Source organism: Mustela nivalis (assembly GCF_964662115.1).
Source record: "Mustela nivalis genome assembly, chromosome: 6".
Lineage (NCBI taxonomy): Eukaryota > Metazoa > Chordata > Mammalia > Carnivora > Mustelidae > Mustela > Mustela nivalis.
In genome coordinates this window covers 125,769,222-125,780,330 of record NC_139025.1, presented here as the reverse complement: position 1 = coordinate 125,780,330, position 11,109 = coordinate 125,769,222, and the positions used below count along the sequence as shown (strand labels likewise).

At 40.5% G+C, this 11,109-nt stretch overlaps 1 protein-coding gene across 1 annotated transcript in view; it reads right to left on the bottom strand.

The window, feature by feature from the left end:
• The window catches only part of TRPM1 (transient receptor potential cation channel subfamily M member 1), a 71,745-nt gene that overhangs the window by 25,402 nt on the left and 35,234 nt on the right, over positions 1–11,109 (bottom strand). The window contains exons 16-20 of the mRNA XM_082736608.1: positions 7,329–7,451; positions 7,002–7,133; positions 4,741–4,869; positions 2,224–2,475; positions 882–1,056 (exon numbers count right to left, since the gene is read on the bottom strand). Coding sequence (XP_082592734.1) covers positions 882–1,056; positions 2,224–2,475; positions 4,741–4,869; positions 7,002–7,133; positions 7,329–7,451 — 811 coding nt within the window. The remainder of the gene's footprint in view (positions 1–881; positions 1,057–2,223; positions 2,476–4,740; positions 4,870–7,001; positions 7,134–7,328; positions 7,452–11,109) is intronic.

The window sequence follows — 11,109 nt, the reverse complement described above, 5'->3', positions numbered from 1 at the left end:
TTATCAGTCTAAACCAGTGGCAGGAGATATACTGAGAATCCTGCATTTCATACAAGAAGAGGATGTTCAAGACCATCTATGCCCAAGAAGTAGAATACTGGAAATAGCAGATGTGCTGTTGTATCTGTATCTCTGTGACAGAGCACAACATACAAATGAAGGTATGGCTCTGGACACAAAAACAGGTGTGAAGAGCCTCATTCATCTGTGGGACATTACCTGGTCAGGTGAAATAGGTATAAGAACATTTGAGCTTTACTTCCTATGACACAAGAGACACCATGACCTGGCAGCTCAGCCTGGAGAGGAGCTGGGTCCTGTGCCCCTCAGAAATTCACATAAGATTATGGCTCATTTCCTCGGCTAACATTCAGATTATTGTTGATAATAAAATTTTTGAAAAATTGAACCCCATAAATGAAGAGGAAATTGATAGCCATGTGGATCATGGGCTTCGAAGAAGAAGCCTGAAGACGAGGGTGACTCAAGGCACCAGTCACGCTGTCATGCTTACCATCTCAGTCTATTGGAATAACACTACCCATTCTGTCTTGGGGTAGAAAGAGATTTAGGTTGAAGAAATATTGGGATATTGGCACTGGGATTATATTCACGGGATAAGATGTTCACCAGGTCCAGCTAAAAGAATGGGAGACTCTTTCGAAATTCTGATTAATGGTTTTTAGAATAGAAGAAATGACTGATGGCTCAAAAATCCACATTGCATATTCTGCACTTATTCCTTCATAAAATAATTTGATGCTTGTGGCAGAATAAAAAGTAATTCATTTCCAAATTAACACATGCTCTTCCATTAATTTGGAACTGATCATCTGCCTCAGAAGCAGGGAAGAGAATCTTACTATCAATTCTATTCTTACGGTCTATCTGGTCTGCAAACACCTCTCCATAGATCATCCAGTAGGGCATGTAGAAAATGTTTCGGGCCAATTTCCAGGAAGGCTCCTCATCTGGGTGCAAAATGGCTTGACGGGCTACTCCAAAACTCATCAGCACAACCAGCATGATGACCACAAAATACAGCATGTCAATCATCTGAATAGAAAGAAAATGAGTCTCTTACTGTTTTGACTCATGGACCAGGTTCTCTTGCTTTTGCTCTCCTTGATGACTTCAGGAGTGTTTAATTAGGATGAAGAGAGCCTCTTTCCTTTCTCTCCATCTCATCCATGGGCTCCTAGTTTTTATATGCTACGCAACACATACATCTTATTCTAGAATGCTGACTTCCTCATTTGCTCTTACTCTTTTCTGCTTTTGTTGCCCATAAACAAATATTCCTCTCTTAACAACAGCAAATAGAGAAACGGAAGAATTATGGGGTAAGCCTGGGACTTTTTCAGGGAGACAGAGGAGGAGATATCTAAGAAAGGAACAAGAAAATGAATTGAGAGTACAGAATATTTATTCATTCATTACACAAATGCTGCGTTGTTACAGTGAGCAATGCTCTGGTTACTGTGGATACTGAACTGGTGTAATTCCTAATTTTGGATATCCCTGAAGATGAGAGCCCTTGCCAGGATAAGCTAAACCATATATTCCTTCACTCAAAATGGCTGGTGCTATAAAGAGTTATTCCTAAACTTAAGAGATTTCCTTTCCTCTGGGACCAGTCCTAACACTGAAGCTATTTTAGGTGATATAAGGATGGTCTGCTGCCTCATTTTTTCTTTCTTTCATATTGTATGATTTAATCTGGAAGAAATGTTGCCATGGATTTGTCTTGGCCTTTATAACATGAATTGCCTGTGCCCACTCCAGGCCAGAGTACATGGGCTGAAGTCTGTTTGGAATACAGGAGGGGGTGTGACCCTAGGCCCCATGTGTCTCTGGCTTTCATCCTATGTTATGAGCCAGATTATTGCGATATATATATATATATGTATATATATATATACATATATATAATGTGTATATATAATATATACACACATACATATACATATACAGTATTAGTATTGTACATATATACAGTAGATATATTTCTCTATATAAAGTAGTATATACTGGGTATATACATATACATGCAGTATTAACATGTAGGAAAACTATGTATTTTAAAGCAAAAATGTTTCCTGCAAAAAACCAACTGCAAAGGAAAGACCAAATGAAGCCTAACAAAGCCACACTCAAGGCCTGGTCTCAGGTCTTCACCACAACCACAACATCCCTATCTCCTAATGGGATGCCAGTACTAACCATCTTTCCAATCATCATCACATAGGGCCCCAGATACTTGTTGACACCAAAGATGTCCAGGACACGGATGTACCAGAAGATGATATCCACACAGTAGATCACTCGTCCATAGCCCATATATGGCTGCTTCTGTAGGCGAAGGATTGCTCCAATCATGAACGTGGAAATGGCCACAAGATCCGTGATATTCCAGTACTCCTGAAGCCAAACTTTTATTTTCTGGCTGAGTTTGCCTGGCTCTGACATGAGGATCTGAAAACAATTGCCAAAGAACAATAAACAGGGAGTGCTGTGTTGGAAACCTCTTCGAATCTTGGAAAGATAGGACTGGTGGACCATTCCAGGGCATCTGGTCCCATTTCCTACTTAAGACCTTTAAACACTAATCTTCTCAGATGGAGAAAGATATCTCGAAAGGGAAATTCCACAGAATCCTCTATATTCCTAGATGCAGTGTTTCACAAATTCTCAGGAAATGCCTTCCAAATTATGTCCTTCTGGGTGAAATTAAAGCAGCTGCCTCTAGATTTCTTTTTAATTCTCTGGATATGTGCCCGTCAGCCCACGTTCCAGAATTAGTTCAGGAGGAAAGTCTACAGCGGAGATACACCCAGGTGGTCTCACGAAAGGTGGAGATGGCAGAATTGGGCTAGCTGTTTGTTTGCCACAATTCCTTTGCAACTTAGATATGAGAAGTGAGGGGAAGGTTAAATGAGTTTTCTCCTCCTTGAGATATTACTCTTTAAAAATCACCATTTATTTGGGGTTCCTGGGTGTCTCAGTCAGTTAAGCATCTGACTCTGGATTATGGCTCAGGTCACGATCTCAGGATCCTGAGCCCTGAGCCCTGGCCTCAGTGTTGTGCTCTGTGCTCTGCAGGGAGTCTGCTTGAGACTTTCCCTCTGCCTCTTCCCCCATGCACACTCTCTTTCTCAAATAAATCAGGTTATGATCTCGAGGTCCTGGGATCATCGGGCTCTCTGCTTGGCAGGAAACCTGCTTCCTCCTCTCTTTCTGCCTGCCTCTCTGCCTGCTGGTGATCTCTGTCTGTCAAATAAATAAATAAATAAATAAATATCTCAAATAAATCTTAAAAAGAACCCCACCACTGATTAAAAATCACTACTTCCTCAGGGTAAAATTAAAAACATTTAACAGGGGCACCTGGGTGGCTCAGTGGGTTAAGTCTCTGCCTTCGGCTCAGGTCATGATCTTAGGGTCCTGGGATCAAGCCCTGCATCGGAGCTTGATCTGTTCAGCAGGGAGCCTGCTTCATATCCTCCTCCTCTGCCTGCCTCTCTGACTACTTGTGATCTCTGTCTGTCAAATAAATAAATAAAATATTAAAAAAAAAAAAAAGAGCAGTACGGTAGCACATGGCTGGTGCTCAGTGGATCATGGTGGCATGGGGATGGCACGGCAGGCCACTTGGGGAATCCCAGTGGTAACACCTGCAGAAGCCACCTGGAAAAGAAAGACTAGTAGCAAAGGAGATGGGTTGAAAGATGTTGGCTTCTGCACTTTTTTGTGTCTCAGGCTCTCATTAGACTGACAACATCAAACTACCTCGGCTGGGAAGGAGTTGCCAGTAGTGGTTTTTTGTTTGTTTGTTAATTAGTTTGTTTGTTTTCAGTTCAGTGAAAGGCAAAATAATAGTACTGGGTCTGTATTAGTTGGAAGAGACACATGAAAGGCTTCTGTGTGCTCTTCCAGTTCAAATTCATTTTTTACTTGGATGTAAGCTTTCTCTTTACAAGCTAATATAGTGAGTTAGAACTTGAAGAAAAGTGCCTGGCCTTCTTTCCTCTGCCACACTCTCAGAATCTCCTGAGAGCTCTTCCTTAATAAGAAGGTAGAGTCCCCATTGCAGGTGACAGGGAGTCATGATTCTGAGTCCTAAGTTGTAGGTAAAACATCATCTTGGGTCTCTCTTTGTTTTTAGTTTCAGTTCCCAGTAAACAGCCAAAATTTGTACCCTGTTTTAGTATTTGGTTTATCTCCTGGCAGCATTGATTATTGCTTTTACAGGACCTGAGATGGTTTTTACTACTAAACATCGCTTATTATTCTTTGTGTGTGTGTGTTTTAAAGATTTTATTTATTTTTTTATTTATTTATTTGACAGACAGAGAGCTCACAAGTAGGCAGAGAGGCAGGCAGAGAGAGAGAGAAAAGGAAGCAGGCTCCCTGCTGAGCAGAGAGTCCCATGTGGGGCTCTACACCAGGACCCTGAGATCACAATCTGAGCAGAAGGCAGAGGCTTAACCCACTGAGCCACCCAGGTGCCCTGCTTTGTGTTTTGATCTACAAATTCAAATCAGAAGCAGAGGACATAGACATCTTAAGCAAGGGAATGGAATAAACTTGGGATTGTGATAGCCCAAAAGAGAAAAAGGTACCATGATATCATGGTATCATGTCACTCATAATTTGCATCGAGTGTTTTTGCAGTAAGAAGCTATATCTGAATTGAAGTCAGCGTTCACTGGGCCTGGGACAGGACTTTGGAATAATCACCTCTCGTATTTTCTCTAATGCCAGGCTCACGATGTAGGAGATGACAATCCACTCCTGGAGACAGGGCCAGCGTTCCATCCGCACCAGGATGACATAGTTGAATAGCAGTAGGTAGCCCAAGTATGATATCTGAAGGGCAGAACAACTGTTAGCAGTGTTTGGGGAGATAACACATGCTGGAGGGAAAAAAACCAACAACTTTGAAATCCTATTTTCAGGTTGACAGGTCTTCTAAAATTTGCATTTCCAACTGGACTGACTCATCTAGAGGAAACCTTCTGTTCACATCACCAGTGCAGATAAACTTTGGGGCAGGTCAGGAGGCATTGTATGCTTTAGGATAATAAGCACACTGGCATTTCATTTTCTACATGAAGATGTATTTCTGGCCACTACCACTCTTGTGGGGGGGATTATGGAGCTGCACAAAATTATGATAGATGGGGAAATTTTTAATATTTCACTGATGTGTCTTCTACATTCCTGGAAATTGGAAAATGTTACTTATTCTCCCTGCTTTGCAAATTTCCCTCTTGAATCTTTACCCTGCCAACAGATACAGGAGGTTAGAAGCGGGGGAGTGAAAGCTGTCTGCCCAGGTGCACAAAGCTGTCCGGAGTCCCCACAATTAGGATCTACATATCTAGTCTTTGCTGTGGCCACAACGTGCTCCCTATCTTGGTGGCAAGAAAAGATGCAGAGTTTGGAGACATATGGGAATGAGGCATGGGGTGGAGGCAGGTGATCTGAAGTTGATTGTCTGAGGCGATTCACTGTGGAGTGGATGAAACTTCACCTCCAGGTCCTCTTGCTGGCCCAGGGCTCTTCAGGACTTATGGCAGTTGGGGTTGTGTGATAGGAGGGGGTTGTTCTAGCAATTGTGTATTTGTGATGTAGCAGGGTTTTTTTTTTTGTTGTTAGTTTTTCTTTCTTTTTTTTTTTTTTTTATTCACCTTCCAGCCCTCCCGGTTGTATAATCTTTACTGGTAATATAGGTAAAATCCCTTGCACCCATGATTTATTCTTTGCAGAAGGATTAGAAGCAGATCGGAAAATTGGGCTTCATCAGAATCCCCTGGGAAACTCTAAAATGTGCGATTGTCCTCCCACAGGCCAGAGATAGTATTCAGAGGTGCGGGGTGACACTGGGGCTCCTCTGCCTCCTGGCTCTGCCCTGTGCTGGGCTCTCTTGCAGGCCAGGTGTATCAGCGGTACTCAGATGGTTCTGACCAGAGCAGGTGGGTAGCAGTGGCTTCTCTCACCACCAGCTGTGGCTACCAGAAGGTTCGATGTCCAGGTCCACAGCTGATCTGATTCCCCACGCAGACTTCCTCTGCCTACTGCCTACCCTATGGCCTAATGTTCCATTTACAGCCTCGGACCCATCCCTCACCTCCCATCACCTGCTCCTGCCTGGTCCCAAATGGAACCACATGCCAGGACCTTCCTGGTGTAGGCTGTAGCTTGGTGCTTGGGACTTCATGCCCCAGGTCTTGTAGCACCCTCCCCAGCCTGCAATGGTTGTGGGAGCCTCTGCTTGCCTGCTGGGACCTCCTGCAGCCAGAGCCTATCTGTGAGAGTCATAAGCAGGCATGTGTAAAGCCAGGGCCACTCTTGTTACAGATGTAACAAGATGCTCCAGATTAACACTCTTATTGTTACACATCTTGTTACAGATGTAACACTCTTGCCTCACTCTTGGGGATGGGGAGATAGTGGCCACCAAAGGCATCTGGAAGAGAGTGTGCAGCCAAGCAGTGGTCAGTTGCGTGTGCATTTCAGAGTGGAGAAGACTTGACTTGCTCCCCTGTTCTAGGAGTTTGTAATCTGGGTTCAACCACACTGCTTTGGTAACCCCACTGATATTATGGGGGGAAAATGGCACCTATGAGTTTGCTGTTTAAATCACAAGTCATCTTTGTTGGTTTAAAAATAAAACTGTATTTCTCTAAGTTTTTATTACCAAAGGCATTTTTTTAAAAAATCCTTCATCTTAAGCAAACAGGACTGTTTTGTTTTACAAGGTGGTGTATTTGGGGCTAGGAGGGCCATATACCCACATGCATGTAAATATAGGACAAGATCCCAGATACAGTTTCAGCTGAAGATTTGAATCAGTCCTGGTTTTGTTTTCATAATTCGTTTTAATTCTGTGAACTTTAAAACATCTGTTAAAAAGCCTTTGACATGTTTGACACGTTTCTCAAGTCTCACAATTCTGTGTATTCAACACTTAGCAAACGCTAATGAGGAAGCCTTACCGTATAGAACCAGAACTTGACAATGGGAGCATTATAGAATTCACAAATCTTCGTTCCTATGGGGATGCTCTTTTGCTTTTTGTGCTCATTTTCCTCATCACCCTTTTTTGAACCAGTGTCTGCATTTGCATCCTGCAAAACAACGGCACACAGCAAGCAGGTTGCTAAATGGGAAGTGCACAGCAGTTAACAGATAGACGTCTTCAAAAATAAAGAATTACACCGAGTTCTCCCATTATTGTGATTTCTAAACTCATGGCAAGAGAAGTCTCAACAATTTTGAGCATGAGCGTAACGGATACTGTTGCGATCAAGGGCGGCACCAACCACATTCTCCTCCTCTTTCTCTTTGCTGTCTTCGTTGTCCTTGGATGTCTGATATGAGAAGTCATCATATGTGCGAAACTCCAAAAACAAGATGGTAGGGGGGAAAAGAATCCCCATTATAACCTACATAGAATGAGAAAAAAAATTTTTTTAAAGATTTTAAAATTTTTAAGCTCTGGCAATTCTAGAAAATGATCCTAATATATGTAAAAATTTTAAATTATGACCTTCAGTGTTACTCAATAAATTGAGCAGTTCTAGAAGAGCTTTGTCACTGCTCTGATGTTCTGTGGCTTACGTGGTTTGACATATTGGCAGAGTTGAAGACTGTGAAAAATTTAAGAACTTTCACCAAATTATTTCAGAGAGACAGCAAACAGTATTGTGTGGAATCCTGTCTTAAAAAGCAGAGAGCTTACATTGAGTTTCAAAGAAGGTAAATCATTAAATTAAAATATAATAATATGAGTGAGAATAAATACATAATAATACCTTTAGTAAAGTAGGTAGAAAATATTTTATATAGAAATGACTTAGCTGTCTCTCTCTCAAATAAATAAATAAAATATTAAAAAAAAAAAGAAGAAATGACTTAGATGTAAATGTGAATGTATGGATCAAGAATTAAAAGACAAATGTAATTTGGGCTAGATCTAGACAAAAGGATGGCCTGGCCCATGGATGGAAAACTTTGTTGTCATTTTTATCGGTGCTGTGATGTGTACCACCAATACAGAAATCTGTTCCCAATGTTCAGTGCTGAGTTTGAGTGATCCCTCAGTGATCCATTATTAAGAACACTACAAAGGGGTTATTTATACCATATATTAAAAAATATATACAATTAAAAAATCCATAATTAAGATAGTACGATATAGGTGCATGGATAGAACAAACAAAGGAATAGAATAGAAAGTCCAGAAATAGATTCAAATACACATCGAAAATTAGTATAAGGTAAAAGTACCACCTCAAATTGGAAGAATAAAGAAGGACTAATAAAAGTGGTATTGAGAAACTGCATGATTATCCAGAACACAATTAAGGGGGATTCTACCTCTGCCCAGCCTAAATGAAAGATTAAAGATTTCACAAAAGAAAAAAAAAAGGTGGTGGTATGGGAAGAATGTGAAAAAACTATTAAAAAAAATCATGTGAGAATTTTTTAGAAAAAGGATGGTTGGAGGAAGACCTTTCTAACTATGCCCACAAATCAAGAAGCAATTATACCTTAATTAAAAAACAATTAGTAAAATAAAAGAAACTATTAAAAAATCAATTTTAAAAAAAAGCACAAAGTTCTGTACAGCAAAAAAAAACAAAAAACAAAACAACAAAAAAGTCTTAATCAAAGACTTTTTTAATCAAACTCATGGGAAAACATATTTGCAGCTCATGTGACAGGCAAAAGGCTAATCTCTAATTAGAAAGGAGTTCCTAGAAATTGAGAAAAAAATTCCAACAATCCAACAGAAAAATAGGCAAAGGCTGTGAACGGAGACATTGGTACTGAGAGGAAAATGTTCTCACCCTCACTCATAAGATAAATGCACAGTAACTACACAAGGGTGTTGTTGTTTAACATCAGATTAGAAAAATTCAAAAGTTTACTCTCCGTCCCCCACCACCGCTGTGTTGTGGGAAAACAGACATTCTCCTACATTGTCGGTGGAAGTGTAAATTGGAACCATCCCCACGGAGGGAGGCTGGTCAAACCTATCCAAGTTGTAAGCACCTATCCCCACGGGGCCACCAATTCCACTTCTGAACATTTATCTAACAGATATATGAGACACGATTTGTGTCCAAGCGCATTCACTGTGGCAGTGGGTATGATACCACAAGACCACAAGACAGGAGTGCCCTCCATGGGCTCGGAGGGGACTGACTAAATTTAATCTGAAATAATGGGATACAACCCAGCTGGGAAAGAACAAGAACTTCCTATATAATGATATCGAAAGAGCTCCCAGATTAACGTGCAAAAGCAAGGTACTAAAGAGTGAGTATGGCAGCTCCTGTGAAAAAGAGGCTACAAAGAGAATGGTCACTCCTAGTAGCTTTATATATGGAAGGACACACAAGGAACGAGTATCGTGATTGCTGCTGGGTGGGAACAGGTCAGACGAGGGCAGGTGTAGGAGGGAGACTTGTCATTTATCCTTTTAAATAGCTTTGTTTTAATTTTTGTGCATATCATATTAACTACCTTAAAAAGTTAGGTTTAAAAGAACAACAAAAAAGAATGATCCAGACCATTATTGCTTTAAAGTAAGTATATTTTCAGGCTCCCAATGTAGAAATTTGGTGCTTAAAATTATGTATACCTCTTGGCATACATAATATTTAAGAGAAGAATTAAGTGGGAAAAAAAGGAAGCGTTTGAAGCTTAATCAACTTTCTTGGGTCTCTTTTCTGAATTTTATTTATTTATATTTTAAAAATCAAAGAACATGGGCACGTGATTGAACATCTGAATGTCCTGGACTCAGAGTGAAAAGAGAAGGTCCCCTGCCACATCTCTCTTCTTCTCAAATCCTATTCCCCAGAGGCAAACTTGTAAATATTTTTTTTATCATAAAACAAAACACAAATACAAAACACACACACATACACACACACACACAAAGGCAGAGATTAATGAATCATCATAAGGTGAGCATCCTTGTAACCCACGCAAGTGATAAAGTTGGTAGGTGCAGAAGCCCCTTCATGTACCCCATCTGCATCACAAGCTCATCTCCAGAAGGACCTCCATCATGACTTGAAAGGAACAGGTTCCTTCCGTTCTTTTACAGCTTTATCTCCTGAGCATGCATTCCTAGACCTGGCTTGTCCAGTTTGGGGTCCATGAGTCACAAGTTGCTATGGAGCATTTGAAATGGGGTTGGTCTAAATCAGAAGTGCAAAGTACTCATCAGATTTCAAAGACTTAGAACAGAAACAATATTAACAATCTCATTGATGATTTTTTTCCTATTGATATGTCAAAACAATAATATTTTGTATATAATGGTTTAAATAAATACTAAAATTAATCTCAACTTTATCTTCTTGCTTTTTACAATATACTTTTATTGACCAGACCTAGGTTCAAGCCCCTTGTTGAGAATGTAGATAATGTGTTCTTTCATCAGGAAGCTCTTGGTGATTTTAGGGGCCACTGATCCCTGTTAGATTTGTTAGTTGAGAGAAAGGTGTTGAGAATTGGTGATATTCTAACTCTATCATTTATTTTTTTTAAAATATTTTGTTTAAAGATGGGATCGGGAGGGAGACAAACTGTAAGATACTCTTAATGTCACAAAACAAACTGAGGGTTGCTGGGGGTCGGGGGGTAGGGAAAGGGTGGTGGGGTTATGGACATTGGGGAGGTATGTGCTATGGTGAGTGCTGTGAAGTGTGTAAATCTGGTGATTCACAGACCTGTACCCCTGGGGTTAATAATACATTATATGTTTATAAAAATTAAAAAAATATTTTGTTTATTTATTTGAAAGCTAGACTATAAGTACAAGCAGAGGGGAGGGAAGGAAGGAGAAGGAGAAGCAGACTCCCCTGCTGAGCAGGACTCCTGATGTGGTGTTCCATCTCTGGAACCCAAGTCATGACCTGAGCAGAAGGCAGATGCTTAACCAACTGAGCCACCCAGGCGCCCCATTTTTAAATTTTTAGTTGGACTTTCACATTTCGCTTCATCTCTCAGTGGTTACCCATGGTTTTGATCATGTAGGAAATGTGGGCTAAATGCTTAATTCTTATTCAGCTATCTTCCAGATAA